A 24,047-nucleotide genomic window follows, 5' to 3' on the forward strand; every position below is an offset into this window, starting at 1 on the left:
CGCCAGCACGGATAGGGACCGTTCCGTGTACATTCAAACGAAAACAATTTGCTTCTCCCCAACAACGCAGTACCCATTTTACATGCCCCCGAGAGGAATGATTGGAGGGAAATATTCCTGAACTTTACTAAACCCGGTGACGGGTTTTTTTTCTTTTCGTCGTAAATAATTATTTTGTTTTTTCTTTCAGGACGCCCCCAGTACGGAACGCAATCACCAAGGAATATGTGCGCCTTGCGTAACGGCCACTCTGAGATGCAGCGGGAAGCCCTCATCTCCATAATTGGATTCGTTAGAGTAGAAGCGGGTGAAACACCTGTTTCATTCCGTTATAATGGGGCTGTTTCCTATTGTACTTGTGTCTTCTATCGCACGTACATACGTGCATAAGTGTGTGCGCTTTGTTACAGTGAGGGAAAAAAGTATTTGATCCCCTGCTGATTTTGTACGTTTGCCCACTGACAAATAAATTATCAGTCTATAATTTTAATGGTAGGTTTATTTGAACAGTGAGAGACAGAATAACAACAAGAAAATCCAGAAAAATGCATGTCAAAATTTGTATAAATTGATTTGCAATTTAATGAGGGAAATACGTATTTGACCCCCTCTCAATCAGAAAGATTTCTGGCTCCCAGGTGTCTTTTATACAGATAACGAGCTGAGATTAGGAGCACACTCTTAAAGGGAGTGCTCCTAATCTCAGCTTGTTACCTGTATAAAAGACACCTGTCCACAGAAGCAATCAATCAATCAGATTCCAAACTCTCCACCATGGCCAAGACCAAAGCGCTCTCCAAGGATGTCAGGGACAAGATTGTAGACCTACACAAGGCTGGAATGGGCAACAACACCATTGCCAAGCACCTTGGTGAGAAGGTTGCAAGAGTTGGTGCGATTATTCGCAAATGGGAGAAACACAAAAGAACTGTCAATCTCCCTCGGCCTGGGGCTACATGCAAGATCTCACCTCGTGGAGTTGCAATGATCATGAGAACGGTGAGGAATCAGCCCAGAACTACACGGGAGGATCTTGTCAATGATCTCAAGGCAGCTGGGACCATAGTCACCAAGAAAACAATTGGTTACACACTACGCCGTGAAGGACTGAAATCCTGCAGCGCCCGCAAGGTCCCCCTGCTCAAGAAAGCACATATACATGCCCGTCTGAAGTTTGCCAATGAACATCTGAATGATTCAGAGGACAACTGGGTGAAAGTGTTGTTCAGATGAGACCAAAATGGAGCTCTTTGGCATCAACTCAACTCGCCGTGTTTAGAGGAGGAGGAATGCTGCCAATGACCCCAAGAACACCATCCCCACCGTAAAACATGGAGGTGGAAAATTATGCTTTGGGGGTGTTTTTCTGCTAAGGGGACAGGACAACTTCACCGCATCAAAGGGACGATGGACAGGGCCATGTACCGTAAAATCTTGGGTGAGAACCTCCTTCCCTCAGCCAGGGCATTGAAAATGGGTCGTGGATGGGTATTCTAGCATGGCAATGACCCAAAACACACGGCCAAGGCCATAAAGGAGTGGCTCAAAAGAAGCACATTAAGGTCCTGGAGTGGCCTAGCCAGTCTCCAGACCTCAATCCCATAGAAAATCTGTGGAGGAAGCTGAAGGTTCGAGTTTCCAAACGTCAGCCTCGAAGCCTTAATGACTTGGAGAAGATCTGCAAAGAGGAGTGGGACAAAATCCCTCCTGAGATGTGTGCAAACCTGGTGGCCAACTGCAAGAAACGTCTGACCTCTGTGATTGCCAACAAGGGTTTTGCCACCAAGTACTAAGTCATGTTTTCCAGAGGGGTCAAATACTTATTTCCCTCATTAAAATGCAAATCAATTCATAACATTTTTGACATGCGTTTTTCTGGACTTTTTTTTGGTGTTATTCTGTCTCTTACTGTTCAAATAAATCTACCATTAAAATTATAGACTGAACATTTCTTTGTCAGTGGGCAAACGTATAAAATCAGCAGGGGATCAAATACTTTATTTCCCTCACTGTAGCACATCGTGTGAACCGATAAATTATCTTCTCCGTTTACCAGGCTCGATTAAACAGCCGCTCTGACTTTTGACAAACTTTCGTCTGCTTTGCATCAATAGCAGGCATCTTCAACGCATACCCTTCAATCGTGAGTTGTCAATGAGCCTCAATTAGAGGGGATTTATACCCCCGTGTTTTCTTTTTTAAAGACTGCAATCCTTTAGCGCCTTTGGGGCCGTCCATAAATGACGTCACGCGATTTTGGACGATTTTTGACCTCCCCCCCTCGTCACACGGCGTCACAAAAAGTCAGACCCCCACTCAAATATGACGTCACAAAGCTCTGCCCCCCCCCCCCAAAGAAAATAAAACATGCTTCAAATCGCTTTAAACTATTGTCATTGTAGTGCGTATTTAATGTGGCGCTGCACTCTGATGTTGTAGGAGAAAACATTTATTAAAAAGTCTATTTAATTAATTAGAACGTGTTGTCTATATTTATTTAAAGTTGCGCATTTTGATGTGACGTCACATTTCTCAAACTCCTCCCCCCCTCGTCACACATCGTCACAAATGTCTGACCCCGCCCCCCCCAGGTGCGTGACGTCATTTATGGACGGCCTCTTTGCATTGCTTCTGAAGCCGGTCATATCCTTCAATTTCCACGAGCCTTCGGTACAAGTCTGCGTCGGGACCAGCTGTCAAGACAGACGCAGTGGGAGCGAAGGGAATGCCGCTCCGTAGGCTCTGTGTGTGTGTGTTTGTTGTGCATTGTCAATTCGAGTTCAATTTGCTCTCAGGCAACGCAGCATTGAGAGATGCTCGGTGTACCAAACCGTACACAAGGTGATGGTGGCTTCAGACGTAACGTGACAATGGATTGAAAAGTTTTGTTAATTACATCAACAATTGCTACAGTCGCGAAGGCAGATTATAGTAAACTATCGGTAGCGGTTGACTCAACCCATCATCCCTCCGGGGTCAAAAAAGTAAGTACCATTTAGTATGTCAACAGCGGTCATCCTTTGTAGAAAGTGGCCCTTGCTGTAGCATCGCTCTTGCCTACCTCTAAAATTGTCCAAGGTAGTCAAGGAATTCTGTCCATTGTTAATTTAGTCACCGTTTTTATTTTAGTCAGCGCTGACCTTACTGGATTAAATTTAGTCATACTGGATTAAATGTAGTCTTTCGGTAAAGTCACGTTTCGATCGCAACACGATCACCATTGCTTGTGTTGCGATTGAAACTTCGTAGTTTTTTGTATTTTTTTTTGTTCTACGTGACTTTACCGAAAGACCCAAAGAATATGAATTATTGCAGTCACGAGAGCTTTAAGTCAAGATCTCTTAGTTTAGTTTACTAAAGCAGTAAAACATTTCAAATGAGTTTCGGTGCGAGGCACACGCAGTGCTGTTTATCACCAAACGATTATCAGCTCAGGCAATCAATGAGCCCGGCAACTCTCTTGAAATCCGGTAACGCAGTGGCACTGCCCGTGCACGTGCGTGGGAAACACGGCCGGTGTGGAGTGTGCGTGGGTGGGTGGGTGGGGGAGAGGCGTGACGTCAGCGCGCAGAAACCCAGCGACGTCATCGCGCAGATGTCCGCGGGATGACGTCATCACGCAGACGAGCGCGGTGAAGTTACAACCGTCCGGGCACCAGACTGCAAAACTTTCAAAATATATATATATCTGCTGTATCGTTTTTTGAGAGCAAATAATATAATTGTTAGTATGCGGATATAGGTATATGTTGGTCTCCCATTTTCAAGATACAATTTTTAGATTAGCACCACCCAAATGACTTATTAAGCTGGGAGTCTCACCCGGATTTGATTCTTGAATTATAAATGTCTATTTTTAGCAACACATACTCAAAATGCTATGGTCTTCTCCTTTCTAATGGAACAGATTCCAATCTGCATTACAGCACAACGTATGACCCGCCCTAGCCATTACGGCTCATATATTATTGACCACAAGGAACCCATATAATGGAATGTATTAATCTTTAAAAAATTTAAATGTGCGAACTAAAACAAAACATCACAACAAAATAACTCCATAAAACTTCTTCTCTGATGCAGAGTACGTGGTAAAATATTAACAAATGCAAATTGTTTGAAAGCGTTAATGACCATATTCAAGGCAAAGCCACGTTTATAAAACTTGCTGTTGTACAGGGCATTGACAGCCGTATTGCTTTTCCCCATCTGATGAGTAATCCGGGGCAGCAGAATCGGGGGCGCTATATAATTTGACGCATGTACACCACCTCTACACCGTTCATCATGCTAAGTCGGCCAATCAAATGCTAATTTTTATGATAATTCCTTTGTCAAGGCACCTTGTTTCCTCGCACACAGCTTAAAGGTCCGCGGTCTGAGCGTGGCTGTGTTTCACTCCAGCGCTGTCCTCGAGACAGCCTGGTCCCTTCACCTGATGAAGGCCGCTTGTGTTGTGGCCGAAACGTCGTGATTTTTGTTGTTTTATTTTTTACCTACGTGACTTTACCGAATAGAACCAAAGAGTATGGATCCTTGCAGTCACGAAAGCTTTAAATCTAGAATAATTTGACTCCTTGTTGATGCGTTGTGTCTGTCTGCGTGTGTTGCAGTCGTGTGGCGGTTAGCGCACGACACTACGAACCCGGCCATGGCCCGAGTTCGATTCCCGCTCACGGCCAACACAAGTGACCATCATCTGAACCGGTCCTGGGCCAACCCTAGGTCGAGTCAGCCTCAAACGAGTACCGGGTGCGGTGTGTAAAAAACCTCGCCACTGGGGAGACAAAGGCGGTTGGGCGTGGTGCTGCCCACCCACCCACCCACCCCCTCGTGTGCCGTGTCAGCCTTCATAGGTGCTCGCTAACGGCACTTGCCCCAGCAGTCTGTTGAAGGCTGTACGGGGGATCTTTGTTTGTAAAATCACACGAACAACGCATGGAGATTACTGGTAGCAGGGGAGTGTGGGGGCCGGGGATCCTACCCCGAGAAAGCCATCCGACATTGCTCCTCGACACAATTCTCTGCTCAATCTTGATTTGAAGCTTTCGTGACTGCAGGAGGAATCCATACTCTTTGGTTCCTTCGCTAAAGTCTGATGGCGACCGCTTGTGCCGCGATCGAAACGTCGTGATTTGTTTTATTTTACTTCTAACTACGTGACTTTACCGAGAGAACCAAAGAGTATAATTCTCTGCTCCTTCATATGCCGCAGGGGGGGGGGGGGAGGGGAAGGTCTGGGGTGCTGTGCTAGAACTGCCTGCGAGGGCTTTACATTTTGAAATAAACGTACGGGGAGGTGGGAAGGGGGTTGGATTGAGCCGTACCGTGATTTTACAAATTGATGTCGTGACCCTTCAGTTGGTGCAATGAGATTCCCCAGAGGGAAGTTCATTGGCGCTGCTTCCACCAGCAACGAACAAGTCATACTCGGGCCATTTTCGTATTTTGAGCAACCCTTACATTCAAGTGGTTATCCTTAGTCATAGGGGCCGTCCATAAATGACATAACGCGATTTTGGAGGATTTTTGACCCCCCCCCCCCTGTTCGCCACACGGCGTCACAAAAAGTCATACCCCCCTCAAATATGACGTCACAAAATCGTGTTGTTATAACAATTCTATATTCATTTAAAGTTGTGCATTTTGATGTGACGTCACATTTCTCAACCCCCCCCCCCCTCGTCACACATCGTCACAAATGTCTGACCCCCCCCCCCCCGCTAGGTGCGTGACGTCATTCATAGATGGCCCCATAGACTCGCATCCACCCCACTATAGAATGTGGAATTCCATGGCCCCAGGGTTGTACACATAGAGTATGACTGAGAGGCCAAGTTTAATTTATTAAAGCATGTATACACAAGGTCAGCAACTGAAATGTTTGTGGCATGAGCATTTTATGTACATTGGTACATATTATGTACATTGGTTATATGACTACTGTATGTCTGCATTATCACAAACGTTTCGTTATGTAACAGAATAGGTGGCACTGTGGCTATGCGGCTTGATTCACAATGGGTATGCACTAATTCAGCCCATCATGTCTGCAGGGTTGCTAAAATGAGTGCCACGTTGTGGGCTGTGAAGTTGGTTGTCCAGGTGATCGACTCGTTCTTCACCTTGTGTAGGGCGGAATGTCGACCACGAGTTAAGGCCCCCCCCCCCCCACACACACACACTCCTAGGAGCGTGAAGTCACTTCAACTTTGGACGTTTAACATACTCTGCGGAGCATCCATAAACGTATCATCCATTACTATTGAATTGAAATATTGGCAAAATATTATTTAGAAAATTAGCTTGCTATCTGCAAGCAGCAAAAAAAAAAAACACGAGCTATTTCAGTGCGCACCAGAGTGCGTAACTGTTGCACGTTTGGACAAAGGAAATTTAAAAAATAATAAGTAATATTTGAAAAAAAAACTTTTTTTAAAACACGCTTTTATGAAATGTACTATTAATGTCAGAACTCCACGACTCCAGAAAGTGGCCCCGAAGCTTGCCATAACGTAAGGGGGCCGTGGCCATTAAAAGCCAACGTTAGTTGGCCGTGGACAATTCGACCCAAGCCGAAACATAACATATAAAAACGAATATTGAAAAAAAATATTTTTTAATGATAGAATATAGTATTGTCATCAGTATGACATAAGTATACCACGTTTGCAGTCGATACCACATTGGGAAGTGGGTTAAAATTGAGCAACAAGATTTGAGGATACAACAACGCCAACAACGACAACAACAGCAGAGTGAGTTAAAAGAAAGCGTGTAATAATAACAAAGTTGGGGTTTGCATGCCATTATCATCCGACCATCGCAGTGAATGGACACTTACTTTAGACACAGCTTTGCTGCGCCTTAAGCACAAACACAACAACGTGCTGCTTTAACATAAGCAACTCGTGCCACGACCACATCAAGTGCAGCATAAACATTTACCAAGCAGAGAAAGCTTAGCTCAGTGGTTGAGTTTCATAACTATCGTTGTTCTAGATTAAGCACGCAAAGACATCTCCGAAACGGAAGTATAATGCGCCTACAACACGCATTATACGGCGGTGAACCGGTGAGAACGGACATCAGTAATTGAATGGTGCACACCCGCGCACGCCAAATTAATTAGGATAGGCACGCAGCAATCTAATCCAGTTGAATAGCCACCTGCCACCATTGCCACGCGGGCTGAGAGAGGGCCATTGTGAGTTGCATTGATTAAAAGGCGCGTGCCAGAGTTTCCGGTTAATTTAGGCGCATGCGAACGTTAACGATCGGGCATCTCGTGCCAAAGGGATGGATGGGTGGGTGGATTCATTGGAGATGTGCGCTCAAGTCCTCTCTTGCAACGTGCCAACACACCGAATTGCCCAAGTGCACAAGTAAGGGGATGCCACCTTAACACCCCCCACCCACCCCCTCCGCGCAACGAGGTGATGGGGTGCGCCACGTGTCCCGGTAGGTAACCTGGGGGGGGGGGGGGGGGGGGGGGGGGGGGGGGGGGGGGAGGTTGCATTGTCAACGACAAAAGGTTTTTTTCCCGGCTCACGTGGGCTTTGAGGTGGCGCTAGCTCAGATCTCCCGTTGAGAGATCTGAGCCAGCGCTGCAGATTCCACATTGCGACGGCAGTGGCGAGTCTATCGTTTAAATACGATCACTCTGGACGTATACCCCGGAACGCGGTACGAAATTTTATCGACCCCAGGAGGATGATGCGCTGTCAGGACCACAACCAGGACTTTGAACTCGCAAGCATCCCCACTGCGAACCGCTCTCCCTTCCACTGAGCCACCTGGCAATCAATGCACGCGAGTGGCGAGGAGCGCGAACAAGCTGCTTTGGGCCTCCTCTGGGTCACCTGGGTGCAACAATGGAAACTTTCCCCCTTCACTTTTACTCGAAAACAAATATTACGTTTTTTAGATAATTCAAACGGGAGTCAGGAGACATATGGACCACACTGTATAGTGCTGTCCACTGCGGCGATTTCCATACGGCCCTAACAGGGCAAGCCATTCACAAGGCTGAGCGAGCCAGCAGCAGGAAGATGAAACGTCAGTCACGAGTCCATTCCTGCGAGACGGAGCTACGGTGTCGTTCGCGGGCTAGCGACGGGCACTTTGAAAGGCTTGCGGCAGACTCCGTGGCGCGTTCGCGCAGCGCCACAGACCGCCCCCAGGATGGGTGATGAGAAAGGTGCGATTGGCCCAAGCATCGTTGCCAGTCTTAGGAACACGCAGGTCACCACCTCCACCACCACTCAACCCCCGCCCCCCGAGAGTGTATGAGGTTAAAGAGGGGATCAACTGCTCACCGGGTATTGCCGTGAGGTTTTCTGTTTTGTTTTTTTTACACGCAAGCGTGTTGCGTGCGCGCGTTGACCAGTGCACTTTTTTGTGCGTTGCGCTACGGTTTTATTTTGAGTTTAGCGGATGCCAGCAACGCAACAGCGTGCCGAGCGCTGGCCCAGACGTTGCGGTGCTGTGTTACCACCAGCGTTGGGGAGACAAAGGCTGTCCTGTGCACAGTGCCAGCCAAAATCACAGATTGTTAACACCGCTTGCCGTTGTGAACAAGCGCGGAAAATTGCAATAGAGTACGCGGTTGTAATGCAAATGAAGTAAAATCTGATGCGTTTAACACTTGACCGTGTTAGCGTACAATGGATATCGTCGGATTGTTTCATGTATGCGTGCATGTTAAACTTCTTTCGCAGCGTACGTAGCCAACCGTGCTAATCGGAGGTGCGGGGAAAGAACAAACCAACTGAACACAAAAGCAGTTCTAAAGAAATTAGTTTTCAAACTAGATTTGAAAGTGCATAGGCTCCAGTCGCTTCCTAATGTCGGAGGGAAGAGCGTTTGGGACGCGCCTTTCAGAAGCGCATCTGAAAGCGCCGTCTTTGTTCGATGGCCAGCAGCCAAAAGCGTGCTGCGAGGATGACCGGAGTTCACGTGATGGTTTACGCTAATCCTGTCTCCTTCCAAACAGAGACATCATCAAGGTTTTACAAGTCGGGCTCCCTATACCTGAGATGGCTCTGTGATTATTTGAACTGGGTTTTTTTTCCCATGGTGGCTGGTCGTTGCGACTCACACGATTGCCTCTCTCAGCTCAACACGGAGGCTACAAACCTGCTGCAAGCTCGTGGCTGCCAACATGTCACGAAGATGCCCCTTCACAGGATCTCCTTGAGTGATTGATACTTTCCTGGGTCATGACTCAAAGTGTCCGGCTGCATTGAGGCAGTAAAATATCTCCATTGATGGCTCGAAACTGGGATAGGGGAATTCCATGTTCTCATGGTGAGAGCCAGTCTATTAATTAGATAGCCACTGTTCACGAAACGCAAAGTGATTCTCGTTTTATTGACGCGGTAGGCATCGGGCGTTTGTCCCCTGTTCACAAATGAAATGTGAAAACTGAATTGAATTTCGCGGCACGGTAATGACGATGCCAGCATAAGCCCCTGACGGTGGCCTTACTACATTCGTACTGGAGAACGAGGAACCATTGTCATGATTCATTGCATTGGGTGGTGAACCACAGAAATCACGGAGGACCTGGCTCAGCTACAAAAAACAAAGTCATGCAGTCGCAGGAAATAACACAAAAAACCCAACACATTGCTGCTGGCGATTGTGACTAATGTGAATTATACACGCCACTCGAAAATAATCTATAGAAGAACATTGGCGGGAATTGTTTTAATTCCGTGCCTGCCCACCCGGCCCTCATGCGTCAGACTGCCATCTCGATAATAGCGCTCACAGGAGCAATAGCACGTGGCCTTTTGGCTTTTGAACCCACGAAAGCAATCTCGTGCGTGCTATTGTACTCGAGGAGCCAGTCACAGACATTTTTCACGAAATTGCTCGAAGGTGCAGGTCAAGTGATATCAAGGGTAGGGATGATAGTTAGAGGGACATTATTGCCAGATTGAACACTCTCCACGCTGCTTTCCACGCAACGATGCAGTTAACCGGACTAAACAAATAAAACACGCGGATCTTTTACCATCGCGTTCGCGTCGCTTGGGGGGGGGGGGGGGGTGAAATGCGACGCCAGCGTCACATCGCTGAGCCAGAACAGCTTAAAAAGCCGAGTTTATCTTCAAGGCAGTCGCCAATCGGTTACATCGGTTTCTAAATTGTGGCGTCCCCATATAATCTGGGTCGAGCATATGCCTGCGACTATGCGCGCATTCATTTTACCTCTTTCAGTGCAGGGGCAGACCTTAGAGGTCGACGTTTTAGAGGGATTATATCTCAAAGTATATTTCAACCTTACGTTATCTCTCTGACCAAAATAAGGAATGGGCATCGCTGATCTCTGGTCGTGGCCCTAAGCCTAGATTTGAAATTCCACATTCTCATGGTGAGGCCCAGACCTTCCATATAATAACTAAGATTGACCTCCCACAATGTGGTACTTATTTTACTGACGCCAGAAGGGTAAAATAAGTACGACAAACTGAGATTCAATCCCCTTGTGGGTCAATCGCCTTTACCAAAGCGCTCCCCAGGCAGATCATGCCAATACCAATACTAACGGACGGTGATGTCACCACAGCGCCAGTGCCAGGCCAGGTGCACTATGCAACCACGTGATGTGTTGAAGGATCGCAGACAGGAGGTCACGCGAGAGACCCAGGTGCCATGTATTGACTGACTGAGATGACTGTCAGATGCACCAGCTGTACCCTCCACTGTGCCAACCTGCCGAATTTTTTGCCACCTGGCGCTCCGCTCGTTGTTGTGAGCATCGCTCCTCTGCCCTGCCTTGTTATTGGAGCGCGACTGCTTCCAATTGACCGGTAGCGTCCTTCACGAGCCTCTTCCTCCGTAGAGGCCGATCTTGACACCGCTGGTAACCAGTCGTCGGCAAGTCCACTCAGCTCCACATCCTCCCGTATCGCATCAGTCTATCTCATCTCCAGCCCGTGTCGTGCCCGTTAGGCAGATCATGTGCACACACGCGCAGGCATTGCACCGGTACTGCGTGCAATGGAAAAATAACAATCGTGTCCTTCACTCATTCAGCAGAAAAAGCTCCATTGACTTTTTACTTTCCTTTTTTCTTCATTCAGCCCACATTAGGAAGGTGGCCAAATTCGTTGCTATTTTCGTGCGTATGCTGCCCGACCTACCCACACACTCGGCTCTGTTTAAGGATCAATCGCCTTGCTCATTCATGCTAATCTCCCTCCCTAATCCCTCTCTCCCTAATCTCCCCCATTAACACAACCGAGGCGCCTGCATCCGGGGGTGGAATTCCTTTCCAGGTCAGACCCCGCTTGCTTGCCCATCGCCTTGTTGTAGCTGCTCTCTCGCTAGTTCAGCAGTTACACTGCTGGATTATATATTTTTTTTCCGCCTGAGGGCGACCGCTTGTGTTGCGATCGAAACGTCGTGATTTATTTTATTTTATACCTACGTGACTTTACCGAAAGAACCAAAAGAGTATGAACAACAACAAAAAATAAATAACGAAAGTGAAGAAAGCGTTGCAGAGTGCACTGCACCGTTCATCGTTATCCGTATTCACGATGCTCCGGTGCAGCTGCGGTCGGAGTGGTTAGGGCTGCCTGAGAGTTGAAGCAATGGCTGGGAGCCCCCGGCGGTCATCATCCAGAATGTGATGAAATGTACACCGTGCTCACAGGTGAACAGTTTTCTCTTCTATCACTTAGACTGCCCCTTGCCACGGAGATGTGTCATTTACACGGTTCGACTCAACGGTGCCGATGGAGGTGAACCATTGATGCCCCCATCTCCACCCCCCGCACCCACCCCCCCCCTCCCCCTCAATTGCTTGTGTGAGCACAGAGGCACTCTGCCGCAATACATTCTGCAGTCAGCAGCCCTGAGAGCCGTGTCAGTTTGAAATAAGTGAAATGTATTTGTTTCAAGCCAACTGTAATTACGACTCATTTGGTAAGCAATTGGGAAATGGACGCGGTTCAATGGCACCCACCTTATCTCTGTTAATGTATTGGTCGCCGCAGTGTTATCTCGGCCCAGGAGACCAATGACCCAATGCAGCGGCAAATGTAGGAGAGAGGGCTTTGTTGAAAACGATGCGAGTGGAGATCTGGTGCCATCCTTTGAAGATGAAAATTCCCAATGTCATTTAAATTCTCTCGCGTTATATATATATTTTTTGGGTGATAATTAAAGTACCATTTTACGAAGCGTACCATTCTCTTTGCACATTAGGGGCTTATGGCTGCAGTGGTACAAAACAAAAGCTATATATATAGAGGCCTCGTACTCAAATGAGCATTTCGGCAGCCCTCATTTCTTCAGGATGGCTTTGGACCAGCAGTGTAAATTGACGAACCCTCATCAACAGAATAAATGAAAAACCCAATGCGGGTTGTCAGCTAAATGATCTTGAGACTCAGCTTTCCAGGATAAGGAGCATCGTTGTGAATTTAGCATGATTATACATTATTATGAAGTGTCGATGGTGACGAACAGTCACTAGTTCAGGTGGAAGAATGGTTCACTCAAAAATATGTGTGCGCAGGACGAATCAATAATGTACACTTCATGCAAACGATATGCAACTGTTACGCTGAAGGGGGGAAATGAAGCAAATAAGACGGCACCGACAAAGTTCGAACACATTGGAAACAATGCGAATGTGGCGGCAAACAGGCGAATGAAGAAAATATTCTCAAAGTGAATCACGACACTGCACTTCATTGTATCGGTTGCATACGTGTATAAGCAGCAGCACCGGACACCCTCAGCAACGTATTCAACATATGGTGAGGACTCAAGATGCGGTCGAGCATTCGAGCAAAATTTGCTCGGTTTAGGCTGAGCGATGGCATTGGTTAGCGCCCTGCGCTCTGAACGCGGCGACCTGAGTTTATTTCCCCACCACGGCTAACATCAGTGGTGGTATCCGGACAGGTCCTAATCCCACCCTCCCTCCCCTCCTTCATCAACCTACGATGACCAGCGCGGTGAAGTATGGTCAAACAATCCCTGCGACCAGGGGTCAGAAACCAAAATAATTCCATGAAACAAAATCAATAAAAAAACAATATTTCTTGAGCCGCAATGCATGTGAATGCGAGACTGTGGTTCGTAATAAATACTGTAATGATCATGAAGCGGTCCCCTGAAGAGCCGCTTCATGATCCGCAGGTTTCCGACCCTTTTCTATGATGAACAATGCCATGGGGACACTTTCATTCAGCAGCGGATTGACAAAGGGCTGTGATTTATTATGCTGCTTATTTTTTTCGCCCAATATAAAATGGATGCAACTGCTTGGATTACATCTTTACTTTCGATATGTTTAAGGGAAGCACATTGGCCAAACAAAAAAATCGCGTTGAAAATGTCCATTAAAACAGAGATATTCTTTAGATGAACGCAATTGGAAAACACAGCAGCCATTGTATACCGACAGCAGTTATTGAAGGCGGATCGACATCAGAATGATGACATACAGAGGCAGACGAGTGTGGGTTGGAGTGTTTTTGGCAATATGAACGTGCCAATGTATCGGAAGAAAAACGTTTTAATTCACGCATATAGTACTTGCTCTGAAATATGGATAATACATGATGATGATGATGATGTTTCCGTAGAGACAATTAAGAAAAAGTATGAGAGACGCCATGAGAGAACTGAGCCTCTAATGGATCAGAAACTGGGGCACATCTGACAAATATGGAACCAAATGTGCGCAGAGATGCTTGCCATGACACTGGGAGACCAAAAAAATTGGGGAGCACTTGGATTCAAGAACATCCGCAGATTAAATACATGATTCTGTTGAGACACCAATTGGACTTTGGCAGGAAACATTGCTAGATTAGACATTGGCCACTGGCGAGAGTAGCCATCGGATGGAGGCCACAGTGAGAAAATTCGTGGAGCCACATTCAGTCCACGTGATTTGTTATCACGGTCAGCTGTTATATATAAAGAGACCCGTATAGCCTGAGCAGACTATTGGGACAAGTGCTGTTAGCGAGCAGCATCTATGAAGGTCGGCACGACGCACAAAGGGATGGGTGGCCACAACTACACCCGCCGCCTTTGTCTCCCAAGTGCCGATGTTTATACACCGCACCGGGTACTCAATTGAGACTGAGTCGGTCTAGTGGAGGCCCAGGACAGGGTTCAGATAATTGTCACTGGTGTTGACCGTGAACGGGACTCACGGGAATCGAACCTGGGTCGCCAGGTTTGTAGCGCAGCACCGCTCCTCATGACATTTCTATGCACACATGAAAATATAGTGTCCCAACACCACAGGCTGAATTAATGTTGATGTTTGTAAAGAGGGTCATAAATCCAACATCGATATCAGGGAGCGAACCGAACAGGACTGACTAAGCGAATGTCATTTTCAAACTTTGGATCGCACTAGAAAGCAGGCGGGAGCAGACCAAACTAAGCTTTTATTTGAAAGAAAGCCATTAGTTTAACAATGTACAATGATATCCAATGGAACAGCCTAAAATTAAAGTTACATTCTCATGGTATTATAATGTACATTCAATCACGTAGATTTTTTTATGTATATATCACAAAGATTATTTCCTTTTATTTAAAAAAGATGTAGAATTTGCTTCCAGTGTTCCTCAAAGATAATTTAATGCACAACTGAGCTTTAAAGTGAATGGAAGTATTCTGAAAGATTACTGTCGTTTGATCAGAATATTTTTAAAGATAATTCGTGACGGGAAGAATGTAATGCATTAAAGTCTGTCCAAGCATAAGCGATGCAGTTGGAACTTTTAAGGGCCTTGAACACATTACCAAACTTGAAGAGCGTAATGCATAGATTTATCAACAAAGGGGCTCGCTGAAATTATACGTATAAATAAAAATGTCCTCGTTAGTGGAGGCAGTCAAAGTAGGCCAATTTAACAATGTCAAAACGGGAGATATCTAACATGTACTCGCGGTCGACCAAATAATAAATCGTTGACCCAGGATAGCCTCGCTGAGTCTCAAGGCTCTCGTGCTCAAGAGGAGCGGACGTTGAGATGTTTGGCCAATGCAATTCCTTCGGAAGAAAACTAAAACTGCGCACAGACAACCCGCGTGCAGTACTGCTCTCCCCACCGTGCAGTCCAGCGAGTTTGGGAATTGTCTCAGATCTCTGTGTGGTGATCCGCCACTCTTGCCTCCAAAGTTCGGCGATAACTAAGAGACGTGCACCACCAGGCTAGACAATTTCCTTCTGACCATGCATGTCTTATATATTTAAAAAAAAACATCACTCTCTGCCACGCCACGTTTATTAAACACGCGACTTGAGAGAATGTGGTAGCCGTGGGAGTTCATTATCCTCATGAATACATTTGTCCAGGCATACGCTGGAAAATAGGAATTTATATTATGGTGCATCTGGCTCGTAACTTTTTGGCCACTCCACCACCCCTCCTGTGAAGATTCTCCTAAATCCGACAAAATGTTGGGATTGTGGCGTGGGATATGGAGACTGGACGGATTTATTTTAATGTATTTTCTCTGTGATGAGCATTTTCTTATTAGATGTATTTTTCTCGTTATTTGAATATTGCTTTAGTTTTAGATTTGATAAGCAGTGGGTTTTATTTTTGTATTAACTGCGCAAGGGACTGGCTAATTTATGTGCATCGTTGTGGAAGGCAATTGCATGAATGACGCGATATAAAATGTAATTATTATGATTATCACGAGTGAGACCCTGGGTTCGTATCAGGGGCTTCGGGCACCCATGATTAAACCGTCTCTTCCCAGTAACCAATGTCTAACCAAATGACGAGCCACTTCATTGAGCTATCATTTGTGGCCAGGTCGCTTCTGCAAAAGAGCTACATAGCTCAGTGGGCCTTACCTGGTAAAAACACATTTTTTGTTTAAAATGAACACAGTTGCTGTAACGTAGTTGGATCACGATGGGCTGAGTTAATCACTGACTGGGATTTGAACTTGTGCGTTGCTGATTACGAGGCAACCCTGACTATAGCGCCACGCTAGCCACTTAACGTATTCTCTCTTGTTGCATTGAATAATGTTCAGCCCTTTGTTAATCCACTTCTGGATGAAGGCCTCCCCACGCACTGTTGGTCACGGGGGTTGTTTGACCAGACCATGCATATTATTGCAGATTGGTGAGGGGCCAAGCCATGACTGGTGACGAAATCACTCACTTTCTGACGCATCGAACTCAAGTCAGTCGGATGAGTACACAGGACGCGCCGATTTCCGCACCAGCATTTCCCTTTCAGTGAACTCAAAATTCCAGGCTCTTCGCTATGACACAAGCAGCCACGTTGGCATCATTCGTTCGATCATGTGCATCACGTGACCACGCAGAGATTAAAAACAATACAACTTTACGTACTTTTATTTCGTATTCTCTTGAAGCGTGCGCCGAGCCATGCAATGTCACTTACTTGCTCACGTGCAGATTGTCGGATGGACGAACATGTGATTTCATATCGATTGTGTTTATCATCGTGGGCAATAGAAGGCCATAAATCCGGTGGCCAAACTCTGAGCATTGGAGCCAGAAAGTGATTTTTTTCAAGGTACAGCTTCCATGATTTAAACTGCAGCCTCTCAAGCAACCCAACACTTTTTTTGCCCACCATTTACACTGCCTGTCAAAACTAGTGAATAATTACAATCTAAATGCTGCACGGGTACTAAAAACTGAAGTCGGCCCAACAAGTAGGACGTTTGTTTGTAAAAAAAAGAAAGAGGGACATGGCGAATGACCAATAATGATTGTCTTGCAAGGCGCTGTGGTTTGAACGCTTCACTCAACACGGTTGATGTAATGAGCGAATATCGAGAGAGGTGGTCCGTTGGGGAGACTGGCACTCACCATGGGAACGTGGAATTTCCACCGATGGCTCAGGACGACCGATGAAGATAGCGCATGTGACTGCGTTTATAAACAAAAAAAACTGGTTGCACGGTGAGATTCCTCCCTGAAAATCGTCTGTAAGACCACACCGATGGACTCCTCAATGAAGGATCATAAAAAAAGGCTCATCAAATGAAACTTCAATTCCAGTAATTCCATTGGAGCTTCTCGACCAAACTTCTCCATGCAGCTTCTTCGTGAAGTTCCTCTGAAGAATGTTCCCACAAAGACTTCCCCAAGAGCCACATCATTTCGGCACCTTATCGTGGCTATAATTCAAACGTGAGCAGGTGAACAACTTGTAGACCATACTGCACACATTGTGTTTCCTCTTCATTCGTGTTCCACAACAAACAAAGACACAGATCCCCCGTATAGCCTTAACAGTCTGTTAGCGAGCACCTACGAAGGCCGGCACAGAACACGAGGGGGGTGGGTGGTCAGCAACTCGCCCGCCCGCCTTTGTCTCCCAAGTGGCAATGTTTACACATTCGCATTAGATACCCATTTGAGGCTGAGTCGACCTAGGGGTGGACCAGGACCGTTTCAGACAGTCGTCACTGGTGTTGTCCCCGAGCGGGAAATCGAACTCGCATTCGTATCGCAGCGGGCTAACCGCTGCACCCGTAACACTACATGCACGCACGTGTACTTACGAATGCATTCCTACCCAGGAGATGCCAGAATTAGGAACAACAAACCTGGCCCGTTCCCTGACTAAGGCGAAGGCATTGCCAAGACTCAACTGACCTTCATAGAGCAACTTGAAGCCTTGCCCACTGATCGCAAAGTCACTCGTGAGGCGGAGGCCCAGGACGTTTCCGGAGCTGATGATCGCGGCCGGCAGTTGGAATCCCGTGAGCCTGTGGTCAGCGGGAAGAAAAAAAAGAGGAGTGGGCAAACAGAGCGAGGCATTAATCGCGGTCCACAAAACACGCAGCGTTATTGAACGCGCAGCTTGGGCAGCAGGACCCCGTGGTTCCTTGAGCCGTTGGCCAAAGAATGGCGTATGGGTACGATCTCAAGTGGCAGATGCTAATAATGAGTTTCTTCAAACATCGTGTCTCTTGACGGCAAATACAGTGAGGGAAAAAAAGTATTTGATCCCCTGCTGATTTCGTACGTTTGCCCACTGACGAAGAAATGATCAGTCTATAACTTTAATGGTAGGTTTATTTGAACAGTGAGAGACAGAATAACAACAAAAAACATCCAGAAAAACGCATGTCAAAAATGTTATGAATTGATTTGCATTTTAATGAGGGAAATAAGTATTTGACCCCCTCTCAATCAGAACGATTTCTGGCTCCCATGTGTCTTTTATATAGGTAACGAGCTGAGATTAGGAGCACACTCTTAAAGGGAGTGCTCCTAATCTCAGCTTGTTACCTGTATAAAAGACACCTGTCCACAGAAGCAATCAATCAATCAGATTCCAAACTCTCCACGATGGCCAAGACCAAAGAGCTCTTCAAGGATGTCAGGGACAAGATTGTAGACCTACACAAGGCTGGAATGGGCTACAAAACCATTGCCAAGCAGCTTGGTGAGAAGGTGACAACAGCTGGTGCGATTTTTCGCAAATGGAAGAAACACAAAATAACTGTCAATCTCCCTCGGCCTGGGGCTCCATGCAAGATCTCACCTCGTGTAGTTGCAATGATCATGAGAACGGTGAGGAATCAGCCCAGAACTACACGGGAGGATCTTGTCAATGATCTCAAGGCAGCTGGGACCATAGTCACCAAGAAAACAATTTGTAACACACTATGCCGTGAAGGACTGAAATGCTGCAGAGCCCGCAAGGTCCCCCTGTTCAAGAAAGCACATATACATGCCCGTCTGAAGTTTGCTAATGAACATCTGAATGATTCAGAGGACAACTGGGTGAAAGTGTTGTGGTCAGATGAGACCAAAATGGAGCTCTTTGGCATCAACTCAACTCGCCGTGTTTGGAGGAGGAGGAATGCTGCCTATGACCCCAAGAACACCATCCCCACCGTAAAACATGGAGGTGGAAACATTATGCTTTAGGCGTGTTTTTATGCTAAGGAGACAGGACAACTTCACCACGTCAACGGGACGATGGACGGGGCCATGTACCATCAAATCTTGGGTGAGAACCTCCTTCCCTCAGCCAGGGCATTGAAAATGGGTCGTGGATGGGTATTCCCGCATGACAATGACCCAAAACACACGGCCAAGGCAACAAAGGAGTGGCTCAAGAAGAAGCACATTAAGGTCCTGGAGTGGCCTAGCCAGTCTCCAGACCTTAAACCCATAGAAAATCTGTGGAGGGAGCTGAAGGTTCGAGTTGCCAAACGTCAGCCTCGAAACCTTAATGACTTGGAGAAGATCTGCAAAGAGGAGTGGGACAAAATCCCTCCTGAGATGTGTGCAAACCTGGTGGCCAACTACAAGAAACGTCTGACCTCTGTGATTGCCAACAAGGGTTTTGCCACCAAGTGCTAAGTCATGTTTTTGCAGAGGGGTCAAATACTTATTTCCCTCATTAAAATGCCAATATATTCATAACATTTTTGACATGCATTTTTCCGTCTCTCACTGTTCAAATAAAGCTACCATTAAAATTATAGACTGATAATTTCTTTGTCAGTGGGCAAACGTACGAAATCAGCAGGGGATCAAATACTTTTTTTCCCTCAATGTACGTGTAATAGAAAAGTCGTCGTGGGAGCTTGTTAGAAGAAGAAAAAATAATGAAGGGATATTGTATTTCGGGGAATAAGAAAAAACTCATGGACGTGAAACATCTACAGAATATGAGAATAAATAGTGTATTGTTTTATATAAATATAAAAAAATGCAGATGGTATAATAAGCTTTCTGTCCATGGTAGATACTGTCCGTAGTGAGTACTAGGAGCATTTCCCAGCCTTGATTGGTACCCAACAAGCCCCTTGGCATGTGGGGTATACGGCTGATGCATTGATATGAGGCCGTTAGTAGACACTCTTAGCTGTGGAAGTGTGCATAACAGCACTTAGGACATCACGTGTAAGTTTACATCATGGAGAAGTGGAATAGTCTGCAACCCAATACCACACCACCTCAACGCACAACGCAAAACAAAAATGCAATAAAAGCAAACAGTATGTTAGCAAACACATACAAACATCCCACGGCAAAGTAACATAACCCAAATGCATACGCGTAACACACAGCACAATACAATGCCAACACACACCCAACACACTATGCTCGCGTACTATTCTCATATTGCACCAACAGACAGGTTATGAATTATTATCGGATGAAACTGGATGCATCGATAATAATATATATAAAGTAACGTTTCGTTTTATATACTGTATATGAGACGACATTGTTCATGCCAATCGCATCTCAGTCGCTGTGGAAGCACAAGCAGGAAGGCAGCGGCCAACTGTGCTGAGCCAGTGCCAACAATCGCTGGCAGAATCAGAATATTTATTAATACTGCAAGAGGAATCTGATGAGCTATAAAGCTCTTTTTTTCACAGATGTCCAGTCGGGGTGGATCAGAACGTTACAACAACGCATAGTTAGGAGTGCAAAGTATAGGAAAGGTAAGCAAATTACTAAAACAAATAAAAATAAACTTTTTTTTAAATATTTACAGTTAAAGCCCACTGAGCTTTTAGCTTCTTTTTCAGAAGCGACCTGGCCACAGCTGATAGCTTAACGCAGCGGCTTAACGCGTGGTAATTTATAGTGGCAAAAGAATCAAAATAATCTATCAATTGAGATGTTTTCAGCCAATTGAAGAGTGTTCATATCGGGGTGATTACGCGTGAGACGATAATTCATGGTGATTTCATCACAGACAACTTGAAACTTGAATCGCAACAATTACGCTGCACCCGCACGCTATGTCTTCGTGTGAGTGCACCGTTCGGTCAGTGAGTGGCCATCGCGCGTCATTTTCCGGCCTCCTCACACGGTGGGGATTGACCGGTCACACCATCCCCTCTGTGGCGGTGTTCCTTGAACAGATGCGCATCTGCTTTGGGAACGTGGAATTTCCAGCGTAAGAATCCTCCCACTGATTGGTTAAGCAGGACAATACTCTGACAGTCACTTGAATAAACACTTCTTATCAATGTTGGGTCCGAATACTGACCGATGGGACCATTAAACACACTTTCCATACGCTCTGTGGAGTGTGGTGTGTGTGTTTTTTTTTTAATATTCCACCACATTGCCAACAATTACGCTGTAACCCCGGCGATGGGTCTCCTCCGTGCGAGGGCACCGTTAGGTCGGTGAGTGGCGACCGCACGTGATTTCCCAGGTTGCCAACCTCCCAGCCTCTCCAAACAATCGAGCGTAGTAGCCACGTGGGCGTCCCTCTGGGTTTAGCCCCTCACGTCACGGCCTCACTCCAACTCTCACCCCTGCCTGCAAGGGTCACGGGGCTCGGGACACTGCCTTCTCTGTTTGTTCGTTAAATTTATTTTTTTTACTTCTTCCTCTATGCGTCTGACCTATGACTTGGCCTGCAAAACGGAATTAATGACCTTTCGCGAACAAAAATAAAAACCTAATATTTTTTTTGGTTTGCATTTTATTTTTTTTAAGCGCTCGAAATTTCAGTCGCGCGCAGCCCGCGCAGACTCCGTGGACATCCCAAGATTGCCGTCTGTGAGGCTTCTAGAGACGCGATTTTTTTGTTCACATAATCATCTGCACGATATATACATGAGCACACAAACCTATGACTGCGAGTCACAAATATTCTGCAACAGCAGAACCCCCAACGCGTGCGAGCGTTTTATGAGTATAAATTTTGACATTTGTTTTGTTTAATTTTAATTTTATATCTACGTGACTTTGCCGAAAGAACCAAGAATATGACTATCTAATCCCTTAACGCCCTGGCAAGAGTGCTCCACTCACAATTGAAAAGTTACAAGTTCCAATCTGAGTCGGAGATCGATTGACTGGTCCCATCACCCCATTTGGGGGGGGGGGTCGATAAAATTGGTACTACTTTGTTAGAGGACACAGTTGGTGGTGGTTCTTCGAAGAGATCGGCATCTGTCATGGGAATGTGGAATTTCCAGCGCGAGCTTCGGACTAAGAATTGTTCCGCTGCATGATTGAGCAGGACGATACTCTGACAACAATGACTTCAAAAAGTAACATGTAAAAATATATATTTTTTTAAAACACGCTTGAATTAAATGTACCGTACGAGTAATGGCAGAGCTCCACGACTCCAGGAAGTGGCCTCGAAGCTTGCCGTAACGTAAGGGGACCGCGGTCATTTACAGCCAACGTGAGTTGAGCGTGGGCAATTAGAGCGAAGCCGAAACATAAGATAAAAAAGAGATTGCTTTAAAATATTTTTTTTTATAATTTTAAATGATAGAATATAGTATTGTCAGCAGTGTAACATACGTACAGTATATCAAGTTTGTAGTCGACACAACATTGGGAAGTGGGTTAAAATTGAGTTGCAAGATTTGAGGATATGACAACAGACAGAGTTGAGGATACAACAGAGTGAGTTAAATAAAAGCGTGTAATAATAATAATAATAAAAAGCCCTCTTCTTATCATCGTTGGGTTCGATTGCTGGCCGAAGTGGCCATTATAAACACCGATTCCCACAACACAGGCCCCGAGGGGTTAGGGAGTGGGAAATTGGCTCACTGGTCCAGTGAACTTAACAGGGCAGTGGGAGAAGAGCTGTCCTACATTACACAGCCGATAAATTATATTGTATGGGGATTTTCAAGCACCCATGATCCATACAACATGATTAATGATGATATATATAAACATACACACACACAAACACACTTCTATACATATATCCAATGTTAACATGATTAGAAAAAGTGTACTTCCACAAGAACATTACTCTTTAAGATAAGGGTGACTATAATGTCAGTTAGAATGTACCTAAAACGCGCACTAAAAGAGTAGTTTGTAGCTATTATTGTATTATTATTATTATTATGTGTTCAATCACAACAAAAAATAATCGCCGGATGAAGGCCTCCCCCATGCAGTGCGGTGAAGGAAAATGTATGATCAAACTTCACCATGTTCGTGAAGGTGATTTTGGGGGAAGTGCCCGGGGCTGATTCATATAATCACTCGTCTCTGATAATAATTTCAGTATCCAATCACGACGAGAGAGAGAGAGAGCGACTCGGAGACACGAGAAACCACGGACTAGCGGGTCGGCAGCCACACCGTGAGGTGGCACCAACCAATGCCCAGGCTCTGCGGCCCTCCGCACATTGAGGCATTCGCCGACAAATAATGAGTGGGCACATGTGGGAGGAAACCGGAGCGCCCTGAGCAATCACACGCATGTGAGGGGGAAACACTCTATCCCCGTACAGACGCTACAGGTGGCGACCACATTGTTCTGCCCTGCCGCATTCTCCTGGCGAGACACGGTCAAGGCTTCTCGTCGGCGCTCACGGGGAAAACAAAACATCCGCGCGATCCAGCAAACCCTCGCCGTGCTGAGACGCAGGCGTGCACCGCCAACTGACGTTAGCAGAGGCCAAGCATTAAACTCAAGTCACCGGGCCTGTGACGCAGTGTGATCACCACGAAGCTACCACGCACTTTTATATGGTTTTAAAATAATAGTTTTAAGATACTTAAAGTCATGTGGCCTAGATGTCAAAGTTCTGTTCTAGTCTCAGCCTGGTCAACAAATGTTTTTTATCGACATATAAATTTAAAGTCACGTGAAATTTGTGTTTTCAGTTGATTTGGCTAGAAGATTTAGACATTGATTTTGTGACACTTCTCAATGCGTACTGCATGGTGAAGCGTAAAAAAGGCATTTGAAGGATTATTTTTGAAGTCCCACGATGCTAATACATTGACTGGTTAAGGCCAAAAAAATATGGGTAAAATTAAATCCGCAAATTATAAAAAAAAAAAATCATGAAAGTATATGTATAGCATTTACAAATTTGAAATCCCAATATCTAATTACGTTCAATTCTTCGGGGAAATTAGGTTCAAGTCTTTTGGGAAATTATTAATCATTCTTTACTCATCCACAACATCCTGGGCAAAGTCTTTTGTTTCATGCGGGAATGTTTACTCAAATCTTCGCTGTGTATTTTGTCTTGTGGGAGGAAACCAAAGTAGCAGGAGAAAGCTCACATACATG

At 45.8% G+C, this 24,047-nt stretch overlaps 1 protein-coding gene across 2 annotated transcripts in view; it reads right to left on the minus strand.

The window, feature by feature from the left end:
• The window catches only part of LOC116945092 (CUB and sushi domain-containing protein 1-like), a 630,678-nt gene that overhangs the window by 472,431 nt on the left and 134,200 nt on the right, over positions 1-24,047 (minus strand). For both annotated transcript variants that reach the window (XM_032959197.2, XM_032959196.2), the window contains exon 3: positions 17,648-17,760. In XM_032959197.2, coding sequence (XP_032815088.2) covers positions 17,648-17,760 — 113 coding nt within the window. The remainder of the gene's footprint in view (positions 1-17,647; positions 17,761-24,047) is intronic.

The sequence above is a fragment of the Petromyzon marinus genome, chromosome 23 (assembly GCF_048934315.1).
Source record: "Petromyzon marinus isolate PM22_M1 ecotype Great Lakes invasive population chromosome 23, UKy_Petmar_22M1.pri1.0, whole genome shotgun sequence".
NCBI lineage: Eukaryota > Metazoa > Chordata > Hyperoartia > Petromyzontiformes > Petromyzontidae > Petromyzon > Petromyzon marinus.